Genomic DNA, 16631 nt, shown 5'->3' on the forward strand with positions numbered 1-16631 from the left:
CCCCAAGTTGAATTAACCGTAATGAAAATACTGGGCGTCAATTAAGGATTTTTAAACTTTAAAAAAAATTAAATAAAAAAAGTCTGAATTTTATTATAAAATAAATCATAGGTACCATGGAACATGACGTTAATTATAAAGATTAATATGCAAATATTTAACGTTTTAAACAGTGACTCGTTACCCGCGATCCAGAAAACTTTAAATCCAGTTTGACACTTTTAGTCTTTTAAGATGATCCCTCATCACGCTGTGCGAGATCCCAATACAATCTCAACCCTCTATAACAGACTCCATGTCTGATGAGACAGTGAAAAAAAAAGAGTTTTCCTCAAACGTTCCTTTATAACATACGACATCAGTCCGTCAGCGCTTCTCTGAGAACTACGATTACCCACAAACCCCTTCTCCCTGCTTCAGCACAATATAAACCTCCCCGATTACATACAAGTCTGTCAATCAAACACTAACGTCATCATTTCATCCATTACACTACGAGTCAAAATCTCTACTAAGCGTTCCAATCCAATATCCAGAAGATCCGTCCAATCTCCTGGATTGCGTATAAATATATACAAAATACCCTGATTCCCAAAGGCTCCTCGATTCGTTCGTGCCATCCTTCACCTCCTGGAGCGCTGCATCAGGCGGATTAAACACAAGGAGCTTAAGTCCAGCGAGCGCTGGGACATGTCCTGCAGACCAGCCTGCTCCTCACTCCGTCCTCCTCCTGCACTGCGAGCATGTTCTCCACAACGCTAACCGCACTGTTCCTTTTACATCGGTTCTACTCAGCCGTCGGGTTCTGCGTGACGGGATGCTCCTGCACTGAAGACAGCGCTGGAAGGTGAGTCGAGTAATAAACAGCAGGAGCTTTAGCAAAGGCAGGAGGAGATTGCTGTAGATGAAGAGGAATCGGTCTGTATTTGCTGTACGAGGAATAGCACACAACAGGCCGTGCTGTTACAGGAAACTAATCAGTGACACCATGGTGTGATGGAGTGTTTTATTCCCCTCAGAAATGTACCAATTACAATTTTTATTTACTAAAGTATATATGATGTTATTTATCCATTTATAGTTACATGTAATGTTGTGGAAACAAGTTAGTTCCTGCTCTAATAAGACAAAAATCGCACCTTTCCGTCTTTTCTTACCAAGAAACTGCAAAAACAGTGTAAACTCGTCCGTCCTGAAGATGCCGGAAAACTTGAAGTTACAGCTTTACGTCCGAGCGCTGACACTGGAGACTCCTTCCGTAAACATTAACGAAAATTTAGCCATATCACAGATTTTTAAAAATGCCGTACGTGCCCCTGTGAACGAGTCGTTGCTATGGAAACGATAACGAGCGCGTTAATATTGATATAAAGCTGCAGTTCACAGCTGCGCGACTGTCCGAGCCGTTGCTATGGAAACGATAACGTATCAGAACGAGCGCGTTAATATTGATATAAAGCTGCGGGTCGCAGCTGCGCGACTGTCCGAGCCGTTGCTATGGAAACGATAACGTATCAGAACGAGCGCGTTAATATTGATATAAAGCTGCGGGTCGCAGCTGCGCGACTGTCCGAGCCGTTGCTATGGAAACGATAACGTATCAGAACGAGCGTGTTAATATTGATATAAAGCTGCGGGTCGCAGCTGCGCGACTGTCCGAGCCGTTGCTATGGAAACGATAACGTATCAGAACGAGCGTGTTAATATTGATATAAAGCTGCGGGTCGCAGCTGCGCGACTGTCCGAGCCGTTGCTATGGAAACGATAACGTATCAGAACGAGCGTGTTAATATTGATATAAAGCTGCGGGTCGCAGCTGCGCGACTGTCCGAGCCGTTGTTGTAGAAAATGAATGGACACCTTCTCGTTCACAGTGACATAAGGGGAACGAAGAGTGAAATAACTCTGTGTTTTTGCTCTCTCTTTCAGATCTTTATTATGTATGCAAACTGCTTTAGGATCAATTCCTGAGAACCTCCCTGGAGATTTGATCAAAATCAGAATCGAGAATTCGCACCTCACAGAAATCCCTGAAAGGACTTTTTACACAGTCAGTGCCTTGGAGTCGCTGTGGCTGAACTTTAACACCATCACGCTGATGAACATTAAGAGCCTTGAAGGCCTGTATAACCTGACTGAACTCCGACTGGAAGGAAATAAACTCAGAACGATACCGTGGATGGCCTTTCAGGACACGCCCAAACTCAAAATCCTGGATCTGAAGCACAACCGGCTGGACGTGCTGCCGGAATTCGCGTTACGCCACCTGTCCTCACTGACCTATTTAGATTTATCCTTCAATCAGCTTACGGTGATATCCCTGGATGTTTTTCTCAACTGGCCTCGCTATCAGGTACAAAAGCCCAGCAGGAGGGAGGACAGTGATGCTAACGTCGTATTAGCGTTGCATGATAACCACTGGCTGTGCGACTGCCGACTCAAAGGCTTTGTCGACTTTGTCAAATCCGTCAGTCCGCCCATCATTTTGATGAACTCCTACCTGTCCTGTTCAGGTCCAAAATCTAAAGCTGGGAGGTTTTTTCATGACGTCGAGTTGAGGAATTGTCTGAAGCCGGAAAGTTCTACCCCTGACGCTAACGTCACGGCAGTGCTAGGGTCCAACACGACGCTGAGGTGCTTTGTGAAGGCGAGGCCTGATGCGGTGGTTCGATGGAGCTACAGTCTAAAAGCCATCAGAGGTTTCACAGGTAAAGGTGCTGCTCATGGCCGAGGAGCTCTGAGGAATCATGCTAATTCACACATGAATGCAAAAACACAATTAGCATGTCGACAGCCCAGCATTCAGATTATTGAGAAATATTCTAATTAAAATGGAGAGGTTTATTTCTTAAATAATGTCAGCGTTTTCTAAGGTTTTTACAGATGATAGTTGTTTTCCATCCTTTTACCGTACAGTAGATTTGACTGAAAATTCAGAAAAGGGCTAATTATCGCAAAAAGATGTTAGCATCATTAAAATGGTAAACGGTCTGCACTTACATAGCGCTTTTTTTTAACCTTTGCGGTTCTACAAAACACTTTACACTGTTTCACACACACACACCAATGTAGCAGAGTTGCCATGCAAGGCGCTAGCTTGCCATCGGGAGCAACTTGGGGTTCAGTGTCTTGCCCAAGGACACCTCGCTATGCGGAGTCACGTGGGCCGGGGATCAAACCGCCAACCCTACGATTAGTGGACAACCCGCTCTACCACCTGATCCACAGCCGCCCCAACATTAAGGGCTTCAGTCTCCCTAGCAGAAATCTATGCACTTTTACACCAATTGGACCAGCAGATGAATTCGTTTCACACTCTAAATAATTAAACAGGTTTTATGAGTGGCGTGTAGGTTCAAACTGGATCGATGAAGATTTAGAGAAAGGCCAGGTGATGTTTTTCCAATCTCCAGCGCACTGGAGCCTCAGTTTCCCGATGTGGTCTCCTGCTGTTGTAGTTCATCCGCTTCAAATTCAACATGTTGTGTGTTCTGAGATGCTTTTCCGCACACCACAGGTGTCAAGGGTGATTATTTGAGTTACTATACCCGTCCTGACAGCTTGAACCAGTCTGGTCGATCAAACCCTAGAGACTGTTGTGTGTGATCAGCAGTTTCTAAAAATACTCAAACCAACCCATGTGGCACCAGCAACCACGCCACGACCAGGGTCACTGAGAGTTTCCCCCATTCTGATATTTGACGTGAACACTCACAAACTGAAGCTCTTGACCTGGATCTGCGTGATTTAATGCACCGTGATGCGGTCACATGACTTACGCCTTGACGCATCACTGAAATTTCTTATAATACTTCCTGTTTGTAATCAAACAGTGCTTCTGATTTGCTGGTGATGGTCAAATCCCTGCCTCTCTAACTCAGAGAGACCGTTTTGATCTACGATCATTTCATGCTCGACTAGTTATGGCAGACCTTAAACGTCTGTGGTACAACCTAAATGCTACACCGCACGAGATTTGAACTCGTCTTGATGTACGGTCTAGGAGCAACTCAACACTCTGAATTATGATCGTACTCACGTTCAGCAGGTGAACCTGCCCGCTAGTACCATTGTGAATGTTGTGAATGGTACAGGACCTAGAGTGCACAATCCAAACACTCCACTCGTAATGATTTGGAGACGGATTCAAGTCCAGGTTTGTTTTATTAAACCAAAATACCACTAGAGTCAAGGCAAGGCAAGATATCTACATAATCTGAGGAAAAAGAGTACTCATAACAACACAATAAGAACGGAAAAGACACAACTTATATAAGAGACACAAGAGGAATGAGTTTAAAAGTATATGGGTGTGTTCCCCCTGGAGGCGTGGAGGTGAATTGCCCATGATCGACATGATACCACAATGTACAGATCAGGCTCTGTGTCGATTTTACACATGTAAACATTTCTGTAGTGGCAGAAAGAGAGTCTTGGAACATTCTGAAGGCGTCCTTTATACAATTTAATCCATTTTACAAACTAATACATATGAGATTTGAAAATGTGCAGACAGTGTCCTGAGGATGACAGTGTGGCTCCGCCCACATGTACAGTATATGTGTATTTCCGAATGCATTTTTTATGCCTCCAATTTTTGAAAATATGTCAATCCGCAGGAAAACTCAAATCAATTCGGAAATATTGACAGCACATCAGCCCGGTGTGTGGCGATAGTGCTAGACATCATAAATCGTTAAGAGCTGCGTACTGAGCTGCGTACTGATTGTGGACACACAGAAAAAAATAATGTTTTCAAAACTGTCCATATACTGTATGTGCAGCTTAAGTTCGTTTTAGTTAATGGAAAAACACAACTTTTTTACTGTCTGGGGGGAAAAAAAACATTGTTAAAACGTTCTAAAACCTTAAAAAAGAAATATTTTGTGTTCTTTTTGTCATGTAATATCTTTAATTTCTCCTCTTTCTGTTGCTCTCTCTGTAGTTTCTCAGTCGCAGGTGAACGAGGATACGATCATCTCGGCTTTAATAATCCCGACAGTCCGCTCATCCGATCACGGCCTCTACAAATGCAGCGCCAGCAACTTCATCGGGAATTCCTCCGTTAGCATCCAGCTCAACATCTTGAACTCCAACGTTTCCTTTGCGATGTCCCCGGGCTTTCCTCTACCCTCCGTCAACGAAAACATTTACATCGATATACGAATCGCCAAGCAGACCGTGTACGGTATAACCATCGAGTGGTATGCGGTGACGGAGAATCCCTCTGAAACGTGGTTCACTGTCCATTTCGGTCGCTACGATTCTCCAAAGAAAGAGGCTCTGTACGTCGGCCCAGGCATCAACAAGTACACCGTGAGCGACCTTGAACCAGCCACAAAGTACGAGGTGTGCGTCTCGCTGAAGAATCAGTCGCCTCGTCCTGAGCAGTGTATTGTTTTCGTGACGGGGAGCAGCACGAACGAACTGGAGCAGCGTGAACGACTCATCCACATTATTGTGATCGTTTGCGCCATGGTGCTAGCGGTTCCTGCGGGAATGTTCGCCTGCACCACCAACACCAGGATCAGCTGCATGGATCGCTGCATTCAGGTCTGCAGCAGGAATCGGGAAAAGAGAGACGCAAAGGACTCGCAGGAAAACGACAGGCAGGGAACGTTCGACAGTCTCCAGACGGCCAGCGACGAAGGACTCTGCAGAGATTCGGGAAAAGAGAAGAAATGGAGACGGCGCTCAGAAGACAAAGTGCAGAAGGCTAACAGCGCACAGCTCTACTAACCAACATGGTGGATCGATTTATATAAACTGACTCACAAGCAGTTCAGTCATAAAATACTGACGCACCAGCTGAGAACTCTCTGAATGGGCGTGGCTTAATATTCTAACGAGCACTCTTAATTGACAGCATTGCACTTTTTAAAACTTACATACGCCGACCTACTCAATCAGAAGGCTATGCTAGCTAGATTAGCGTTTGTTTGCTAGCTCACTAAACTGCCGTGTGGGTGGAACTTGCAGCATCTGCCTTATGATTGGTCAGAAAGCTTGCACATGCTTTATCCCAAACTAGGGAACCCCGCCTACTTTCCAACTAACAAGCAAGAAAATCTAGTTTTAAGATGTTTTGCTGTAGCTCTGAAGTTCTCTGGAGGAATGTGTGACATTGGGTTTTTATAAATTATACATACAACCATACTCTGTAAAGTAGAGTCTGTAATATCCAGATGAATTTATCCACTGTGTCATCGAATAAGAAATCAAATGCTAGACAGGCCACGCCCACAAGAGACAAACTTGATGTAACATTGACGTGGCAGTGGTGGCTTGGTGGTGAAGGCTCTGGGTTACTGATCAGAAGGTCGGGGGTTCAAGCCCCAGCGCTGCCAGGCTGCCACTGTTGGGGTCTTGAGCGAGGCCCTTAACCCTCTCTGCTCCAGGGGGCGCTGTATCACGGCCGACCCTGCGTTCAGACCCCAACTTCCTACCATGCTGGGGTATGAAGAAAAGAATTTCACTGTGCTGTGATGTATACGTGATTAATAAAGATGCATTATCATTACAGATGTCCTGGATAGTGAACTGTCCCTGAGTTCTCAAGTCTGATTGGTTGATTTGTGTAAGACGAGTTATAAATATTACACTGATTTTGTGGGGGGTTTTTTTGTGTGCAACAAACATGGCGCCATTTTGTGTGGACTGGATTTTTCTTCACGGAAATAACCGCGTTAGATTTTATATGTAATATAAAGAGTGTTATGTGATGTCATATTTAATCATGTTGTATTTAATAAACAGTGTTTTCTAATCTCCGAGCGATAAACAGCCACTCTGTGACGTGTTGGTCCATATTTATTCCAAACTAAACAAAGACAATAGAAGACAGCGCAAGCTTTCGGAACAGCGTGACGAGATTAAACAGACGTTATGCAGCGTTACGTTTAATCTCCACAGCAGAAACAGACGCCGTCACAACACCTCGTTCAACACCTGCATAGAAACTTCAGGATGTCTTTCTGGTGTCGCACCGATGAGACGCTTCCTTTAGACGAATGATCTAGAAATACGTTTGTTGTAGAGAATTGTGAGTTTAATGTGAGTGTCAGACATCTTTAAACAGAAACAAATCATCACAGCGTGCGAGTTTTCACGTGTCATTTCTTTCTTTTTATTATTTTTTTTATATTTAATATCGTTACAAGAACCGACTCCAAAGAAGTGGAAAGTCAGTCGACAAGATTCAGCCATGCAAGTGACAGTACAAAATCCCACTCAGATGAGCAAACTAGCGAATAAAGAAAGAAAAATAAAGTCGGCCGAGACGTGTCTGGTGTCTGATGATGTCCATAAACACGTCAATTCTCTTAAACGTTCTTCAAATGACATTGTTAGTCTTTCTAATTTTGTTTTTAAAGTTTTTCATACAGCATTGACATAGTTAGACCTCTGCTACGATTCTGCTTTCAAACCTGAGGGGGCGGGGCTTATGGGGCGGAGTCATACTACCAAACAGTGCCGTGGAGTTAAGTGATTCGGAACGGGATTTAACGGGTGTGGTTTAAGGCAGGAAATTTTACACGAACTATAATTAGCTACATTAGCCTCAGTGCTAGCTCCAGTGTAGCACTAACCCTACAGTCACGCTAGCAAGTGACAAAGCAACAGACGATCGTTCGCTCTCTACTGTACGCACACGCTCAACACTGTAAAGCAACAGATCCGAACGATTAGCTCGAATGGTTAACTCGGACCAATCCGAAGGCTTGTGCGTCGAGACGTCTCTTCGGTAGGGACTTCTGAAGTTCCTAACTTTTATTCTGACGCACAAACGGAAGATAAACGTATAAACATGGTGTTAAAATTGTATTTAAATAGTCGGCTTTATCATGTGGTTACTACAGTATGTCATTGGAACTAAAGACGCTGGACAGGCCACGCCCATAACAGATAAACTACGAGCAACACTTGCTGTGGGAATGTGGGGGGGGGACTTGGGGGGGGGGGTGGTTTGAGGGTGGCGGCGTTCAGACACCAAACATGTCTTTACGGTTTAGATAAATACTGCAGCAGTTTTACAGGCGAGCTTAAACAAGGTTCACACCAAAGAGCAGACGAAGCAACGGAAAAGTGTGTACAATTCTGATTTCTTCTTTTCTCTCTACACTTTTTCTCTATTCTTTGCGGACGATGTTAGTCTTCAGAGTAGCGCGGCAGAGCGTGAGAGTCAGAGCTCGTCTCAAACAGTGTAAATAAACTCCAAAGCGCACAGACTGCATGATAAAACTACCGTAAAATGATATTTTCTTCTAGACGCGTTTTTCCTGTAGATATAACTACTGACATCCCAAAGCCTGAACCTTACGCCTCAGCACTATTTACACACACCTCACGTTCACCTTATTATTATTATTATTATTATTATTATTATTATTATTATTATTATCATCATCAGTAGTAGTAGTAGTAGCGTATAAATATTTCATTATGCATCATTTATAAAAAGCAGAGGCAGAACCGGACCAGATGCCACCGTCCAGATACGTTGCTTGGTTATAATCTCCTGCTTCCAATTTTTTCTGAGATCGCAGTGATCTATGCTAATCTGGTGGCTTCGGTAGTAAGGATCTACGCTAGAATGTTTGCTAAGCCAGTGGTTTCAGCAGTAGTAGCCTTGATTAGCCTCGATGATCTTCTGCTCCAGCCTCTTCTTCAGCTCTGAGACCAGCGCTGAGCTGATGTTTCCCTCTCTCTTCTTAGTCGGCTGATCTTCTGCATCTCTGCTACTGACGGATCTCTCGCTCGAGCTCTGAGAGCTTAAGGATCCTGAGACGGTAGGCACGGCGCCATGATGCTTGCTCATCCTGGGGTTGTTATTTGGTGGAGGTGGAGGCAGAACCGGTGCGCGCGGTGGTGGAGGTTTGGACCACGATCTGTCGCTATTCTTGTTGCTCTCCACATCGTGGCCAGCGAGGAACTTATCTGGACTCTGCGAGTTTCCGAACGTGAAGTTCCACTGCTGGGGTTCTCCACGCCTGCGGCGGATGACACGGCGTGACGGCCCGATCCTGTTGGACTTCGTTGTGCGCAGGTACATTGCCGTGGAGATCACTACGGTGGCCATCACCATCACGCTAATGACCCCAGCTGCCACGCCCAAAGCCTTCGCTGGATTGTCTCTGCTCTGCATTAGAAACGCAGTCACCGGGCCCGAGAACTGATTCTGAAAAAGAACACAAAAATGACAGCACAGCATTATTGATTTCTGGATTGTGATTGGTCAGAAGGTGTTGATTAGTCGTCTATAACAGCAGCTCTGACAGCAGTACAGCTGCACATCACAGGGTTATATTAATGCGCTTTTTCTGATGTGTTATTGTTTCTATAGTAACCGCAGACGTTCCACATACACTGACTAAAAGACGTGTGTAATCGTTGATCTGTTAGGAATCATGTACGGAAGGAGTCTCCAGTGTCAGCGCCGTGTAACAGTCAGAGGTGAAGCTGCAGCTTTAAGCCTTCCACATCTGCAGGACAGACGAGTTTACACTTCTTTGCGGTTTCTCTGTGATTTTGTTTTTGTTTGTTTTTCGTCTTATTTTTTTTCGTTTATAGCTGCTATAATGTAAGCGAGGACAGGAACTAACTTGTTTCACTGACGTTCCACAACATTAAATGTAACTATAAATGGATAAAAAACCATCAGATATGGTTGTTTGATTTAAATTAAATATGAAATCGTTGGTGAATTGCTGTGGTATAAGAGGATTAAAACTCCAGGGGACGTGCTGTTATTGGAAAATATTCCACTTCGAGGTGGTAACAGAAGCTCTGCTTCATCACACCACCCTGATGTTGATTATTTTACGCTAACAGCGCCACACACAATCTTTTATTCTTTATTTCTTCTTCAGAGGAGAGTTTAGGCATTTTTCATGTACGAATGGAATTAAAAGTCCAATCGAAGGTCGATTTTTTAGTGTTGAGGTTTTTTTCCAGTCTTACTGCTTCGGTGATGTCGAGCTGGACGACGGCGGTGGTCATGAATGAAGGAGAACCTCGATCTCGCGCCTGGACCACCACTGACCACTTACGGTCATGCTGTCTGGTGATGTTCCGCACCATCTCCATGGACTTGATGAACGGCTTTAGCTTGATCTCACCCGTGCTGGCGTTGATGTCGAAAACGTTCTCCGGCTCGGCCTTGGCGATGGAGTACTCGATGACATTGTTGGGTTCCTCGGCATCGTCATCCACCGCCTGAACACAGGGAGGCAAAGAAACTACACAGTTATGCTATGAATGTTAATGTTACGTATTGCTAGCTACATTAGCATTGCTCAGTGGAAGTTTCATCATGTTAAAGCTAAATTATTTGCACTGTGCTTTCAGTTCCTTGGTGGAGGTTCTCAGATGGTTCAGAAGGTTCTATGACATGAATCATTGTTGCGTTGTGGGTATTTGAACTCACAACCTTCTGATGATAACCATAGGCAGGTACGCCACTGCGTTCTAGCATGATGAAGTTGAGGAACCTTACAAGATTACGTTCAGTTAGTTTAGCATCTGCATAACATCTCAGATCAACACTCAGCAGACCTCTATCTTCACAGGAGCACCGAGGATCATGGTCTTCTCCAGGAAGTTCTCGTTAAACTCTGGAGAATGATCGTTCTGATCTTGAATCGTGACGAAGACCTCAGCCAGGCTGTACTTCCCCTCGCTGTCTTCTGCCTTCACGTAGAAATTATACTTCGACTTCACCTCCGTGTCCAGAGACGCCCACGGCTGAGTGTAGATGATCCCCGAGCTGGGGTGGATGAGGAACCTGTAGAACACACGGTCGAAATCACCTGATTAACCATGAGTAATGCATGTCAGTCAGGAGATTTATCAGCTGGTAAACCTTTACAAAATCTAGAACACTTAATGGTTCTTCAGTTCTTCATAATGTCCAGGTTCTCGCCTGGTCCTTGTCCGACTTTCACGTTTGTTTCCTATTAGAAAGGATTTTAGAAGCTAAGAACCCTTGATTATACACTGAGCCACTGTCTTAGCAAAACGACAAAAATAGCTATTCCAGGGTTTCTTAGAGGATCAGTGGATAATGAAGGGATCTTAGCTTAAAAATAGTTCAAGCCTTGAGAGGAAAGTGTCATTTAAACCATTAAAATTCATTAAATACACACACAATGTGCAAATTCCCAGCAAACTACAAGTAGCATAGGAACATCTCTACATGAATATTCAAGATTATGCAAATTAGAAATGTCCAATGCCTCCTCTCACTACCCGAATTACTGCTACGCTACGAGACTTCTGTCCACCAACATCGGCCGGAGAAATGCTCCCTCTACTGTACGATAACTAGCCTGTTCACTAACAGCCAGTAAGCTAGCACTAGCGGGATGTTTAGTACTCGAGGCTGGATTTGCAACTTTAACTTCTCACTGATGTAGTTAACTGCAGAGAAATATCACTAAAATAAAACGTTACCATAGCAACCACCATTTCTTCATCACTAACATTAACTAGAAGTTAGCACACTTAGCACACATCTTCTCTGACTAAACTGTAGAAATATTTTAGAAAACTGTAAGCACAGTCTGCATATCTCGAGCTTATTTAATGACATCATGATATGAGCTGCTACATAGCTCCGCCCCATATCGGTTTTATTCGGGGACATTAGAAATTTATGATTTATGAAGAGCTGCGTTAAGAAATTTGACACAAACGTTTAAATTGACAATCGGAATAAACCACTTAAAAACACATCTCTAGAGAATTATGTTTATAAAGCGATTAGAACACAGACTGAAATTAATTACATTCAAATAATTAAAACATGGTGTCATCTCCGGATGTGATTCCCCAACACCCAACCTATATATATATATGTATGTATGTATGTATGTATGTATGTATGTATATAGTAAGACTTTTTATTAATTCTTAACTACATTAGCTTTATATCCCCTCATAAGTTAAAAGAAACATCAGAACATGTCCGATCTGATCAGATATATTTGATTAAAGTTGTTGAAATTGTGTGTTTTTTTCTCTCTCTCACTTTTGTTCTTTTAAATGCTAAATAATTTAATGTAAGTCTCCAAATTCATTAGTAAACCCCGCACAAACTCAGTAAAATCCTCCCGGTGCCTCGATGAGCCGGTGCTCAGCTGGTGAGAATTAACGAGCCGTCTCAAACCTGCGAGCTTTCACACGTCTCTCACTGCACTTTCAGCGCCAGGCCTGGGAGCGAGGCATACATTAGCGGGTTTTTACATTTTCTGCACACTTTCTGCTCTCATCAGTCTCTCTCTCTCTCTCTGTCTTTCTCGCTCTCTCTCTCTCTCTCTCTCTCGCTCTCTCTCTCTTACCTGCAGCTGTCACATCACATCACATGCTAATTAGGCCCTGACTCACACTGCGAGGTTATTTTTACTCGTCCAATCGGATTACAGGATTATCTCTCAGCTTCGCTCCCGTCTCTGAACAAAGCCGTGCCTGTGTCCTAAATCACTCTATACTCACTATCCTGGGCACTATGGAAAGAGTCTGGCTTTTTATAGTTATGTCCAAAAACTACCCTTTGATCATAAAATCAAAGTGTATATCTCGAGTTTATTTAATGACATCAGGATATGAGCTCCACAATACATGAACCACAAAAAAGAATACCCACAATGCACCATGCAACTTAAACACTATATGTGACCTATATAAGTAAGTAAGTGTGGTGCTTAGGACACGCCCATAGTGGTACAGAGGTCCATTATGGTCAGCGAGGGGACATTTTCAATAAGCGAGGGGACACTGAGTCCAGAAGGGACAACTTATGATTACTTATGGTCATCTAGAGGATGTTTACAGTTAGCTAGAGGATGATTATATCTAGGGGACATACAATATTCCACACTTTGTCCTGTCAGTTCTATAAGATTTAATGTGTAGGCCTGTGAATATGGATATTAGCAGGGTGCCATTATATTTGTACAGGACTCACAGATCAGCTCCTGAGCCGTAGATGGAGTATTTCACTTCTCCCCAAGGCCCAGAGTCAGGATCTGACGCCTGGAAGATAAAAATATTCATCATTAGAGTTCAAACAGAGAAAGAGCTTTCAGTCAAGACTGTAAACCAGGCCAATGTGTACGGATGAGCATCTAATTAAGACTGTCCAATCTATACTGTTTTATCCATACTGCCTAATCTCCACTGTCTAATCTCAATGGTCTATCAACACTCTTAGCCCTACTATCTAATCTCTACTGTCCAATCTCTATTGTCTAATTTCTACTGTCTGATCTCTCCTGCCTAGTTCCTACTGTCCAATTTCTACTGTCCAATATCTACTCTCTTATTTCTACTGTCCAATATCTACTCTCTTATTTCTACTGTGCAATCTATACTGCCTAATTTCTACTGTCCAATCTCTACTGCATATTTTCAACTGTCCAATTTCTACTGTGTAATCTCTACTGTTCAATCTCTTCTAACTAATTTCTACTGTCCAGTCTGTACTGCCTAATTTATAATGTCTAATTTCTACTGTCCAATCTCTACTATCTACTCCATACTGTCCACACTCTACTGTCACACCTCTACCAACTAATTTCTACTGTCCGATCTCTACTGTGCAATCTATATTGTCTAATATCTAATGTCAAATTTCTACTGTCCAATCTCTACTGCATAATTTCCAATGTACATCCTGCACTGCCTAATTTCTACTACTACTATCTACTCCCTACTGTCCAATCTCTACTGTCTATTCCCTATTGTCAAACCTACACTGGATTATCTCTGTTGTCTAATTTCTACTGCCCAATCTCTAATCACTAACGCTAACATCCAATCTCTGCTGTCTACTCCTGCCGTTTCATCTGTTCCGTACAGTCCAGACTGTCAAATGTCCACTTCCAGACTTGACTGCCCGATCTCTACCACCTGCTGTCCAATCTCCAGTGATCGTCAGCTAGAAGACCCTGGCAGAACGTGAGCCGTGTATCACATGATGAAAAGCCTGTATCTGATTGGTCGACGAGGTTTTCATTGTATCGCACTGAGCCGTGTCACATTGTGCATTGAAGTAAAACCTGTATGTGACATGAGAAAACTTTAAACGTGTAACTTTACAGATTAAAGCGTGTCGTGTATTGTGACTAGTTTCAGCCTCTCGTCTCGCAGCAGCTGTAATGAGTACATAACTATCATTAGAGTCTGACTCATCGTCACGGTGACGCAGCCGGACTGGAAGTGACGGCCGTCCTGCCGAGACTTAATTAACATCGCTTTATTAATCACTTTTCTGAAGATAGTGCTCGAATCTGGATATTTTCCATCAGATAACGAGAGAGAAGCTCATCGTTTCCCAAATCCAGTGTTTAACTCCAAGAAAAACAGAATTGAGAAAACAAATCACAATAAAATAACGATCGCGACGTCGTGGCTTTGTTTCTGAGATATGATTATTTTCGCTGCTTGAGAAATCATTATGTGGGAGAAAAAATATATATCACATTCACGTCAAGTTGCTGTGACGCCTTTTTTCAACTAAAGATCTCGCAAATCACCTCAAGATCTACATGTCTCCAAGATTCATCAGATTCATCAGAAAAATAAACACACATCCAGGACGGGCGTATGCGATGTTCTCACAGGTCAAGTTTACTCACAGCTAATACAAAACAAAGGGAAAAATTGGCAAAAATCTTGCATTTAAAATGTTTGTAAATGTTTAAATATCCGGCATTCATATTCAAATCATTTGGTCAACTTCCACACTGTATGTTATACTACAAATTTCACCCATTCCTGCCAAATCCGTTACATTACTGAGTAAGCGTTTTTTTTCTTCCAGGCGACATTAGAAATTGAACAGTTGAAATTAGGGGGTACAGATTGGACAGTAGCGATTAGACAGTGGACATTAGGCAGTACAGACTGGGCAGTACATTTACATGTACGGTATTTGGCAGACGCCCTCATCCAGAGTGACTTACAGAAGTACTTTGAAGTCTCAATCAATAAACACATCGTGACACTGGCTCAGAATAATACCATCGGGCTAAAAAAGTAGGGTTGGAGGTAATATAATAAGAAAAACACAGGAAACACATTTTTTAAAATGAAAAGTGATAATTTAAGTACTTTAAATATAGTAGAGATTGGACATTAGACATTAAGCAATAGAGATTAAATAGTAGAGATTGGATAGTAGAAATTTGTTAGTAGAGATTAAATCGTAGAGATTGGACAGTGGAAATTAGGCTGTACAAATTGGACATTAGAAATTAGCAGAGGTTGAACAGTAGAGATTGGACAGTAGAAAATCTGAAAAAATAAATAAACAAACTAAAAAACAACACAGAGATTTGTTCCATGCGTTAAAGGTGCTTTAAAAATCAGTCTACAGGGGGCACTTACTTTTGGTGATTATGAGTGCTTATGAAAGGAAGCTAGAAGCGAGTAGCGTTGTACTCACAGTGACAGACACGACGGTGGAGCCTCCGGGGGAGTTCTCCGGGATCCTGGCGATGTAGAACTCTGAGGAAAACCTGGGCGTGTTGTCGTTTACGTCCACGAGATGGATCACGATGTCTGCTGTGGCACTGAAGCGCTCCGGCGTGTCGATCTCCACCGCTAGCAACTGACCACCACAACAACCATTTTTATTACTAATAAAATGTTTTGACATTTTCAGAAAATAACTTTATTCAGAACACCCCCGGCCTCTTGTTTGTACACTACCCGATCCACTCAAAAGTCTGTGCACCCCTGCTCATAAATCTTCATTTTTATCATTTGTTTTTTTTTTTTATTTTAGAATAATAATGAAGACATTAACACTATGAAATTAACAGATATGTAGAAATGATGCAGTGACCAAGAAAAGTGTTAAATCCAATCTATATTTTATATATATATATATATATATATCTTCACACTATTCCTGGTGAAGCTCGGCGCACTTCCATGTATTTTAATTACACCACTGCAATATTAAATTCTCAAATCTGATTGGTCAGACCGTGTTTAATTAGAATTAATTCTCTATAACAGCGGATCTGACAGCAGACGAGTTTTTCAGTAATAAAAGACGACAAGCTGCGTTTTTATTGTTTTTTTGTGTTATTAGCTTGAAGAGAGAGAATAAGGAGAGGCTGGTGAGGGAGCGAGTGTTTATAGCTGCTATAACGTAACAGGAAAATAGTTTTTACAACATTAAATGTAACAATAAATGGCTATAAAGTATGGTGTCGTTCTTTAATAAATAAAAATTGTTGGTAAATTGCTGTGATGTAAGAGGAATAAACCACTCGGGTGGAAACAGTAACCCCACCTCATCGCACCACCCCGGCGTTGATTATTTTCCGATAACAGCACGACACACACAGTGTTTTATTCCCCGCGTAAAGACTTCACTACTTACATTTGTCGTAAATAACAAAAATGAAAGCATAAGCCATTTTTGAAATACTGTATAATGTAAAATCCAGAGCTGTGTTAACTCTGCCTCGTCTGTTTACGTACCTTGAAGGTTAAAAACGAGTGCTTTTCGTAGTCAATGGCGCTGGAGTTCTCTACAATGATGGTGACTTGGGCTTCGTTGAGGACAGTTTGAGGGACGACTCGGAGAACTCGCCCAGGTCCGACCAGTCTGAGTCTGA

At 42.6% G+C, this 16631-nt stretch overlaps 2 protein-coding genes across 2 annotated transcripts in view; one reads left to right on the forward strand and one right to left on the reverse strand.

Moving 5' to 3' along the window:
- The first annotated feature begins 708 nt into the window (after nucleotides 1–708).
- Nucleotides 709–6517, forward strand: lrit2 (leucine-rich repeat, immunoglobulin-like and transmembrane domains 2). Its single transcript, XM_017482942.3, has 3 exons — nucleotides 709–847; nucleotides 1930–2708; nucleotides 4946–6517. Exons 1-3 carry the CDS (start codon nucleotides 744–746, stop codon nucleotides 5737–5739), a joined length of 1677 nt encoding a protein of 558 aa, XP_017338431.1. The 5' UTR covers nucleotides 709–743; the 3' UTR covers nucleotides 5740–6517.
- Nucleotides 6518–7112: 595 nt separating this feature from the next.
- LOC108273624 (cadherin-related family member 1) overlaps nucleotides 7113–16631 on the reverse strand; it is a 27658-nt gene continuing 18139 nt past the window's right edge. Inside the window, exons 11-16 of the mRNA XM_017482982.3 lie at nucleotides 16495–16631; nucleotides 15446–15610; nucleotides 12965–13032; nucleotides 10555–10783; nucleotides 9961–10215; nucleotides 7113–9178 (exon numbers count right to left, since the gene is read on the reverse strand). The exon at nucleotides 16495–16631 is cut by the window's right edge and continues 16 nt beyond it. Of these exons, the coding sequence (XP_017338471.2) occupies nucleotides 8615–9178; nucleotides 9961–10215; nucleotides 10555–10783; nucleotides 12965–13032; nucleotides 15446–15610; nucleotides 16495–16631 (1418 nt within the window). The 3' untranslated portion in view covers nucleotides 7113–8614. The remainder of the gene's footprint in view (nucleotides 9179–9960; nucleotides 10216–10554; nucleotides 10784–12964; nucleotides 13033–15445; nucleotides 15611–16494) is intronic.

Source organism: Ictalurus punctatus, chromosome 13 (assembly GCF_001660625.3).
Source record: "Ictalurus punctatus breed USDA103 chromosome 13, Coco_2.0, whole genome shotgun sequence".
NCBI classification, from domain to species: Eukaryota; Metazoa; Chordata; class Actinopteri; order Siluriformes; family Ictaluridae; genus Ictalurus; species Ictalurus punctatus.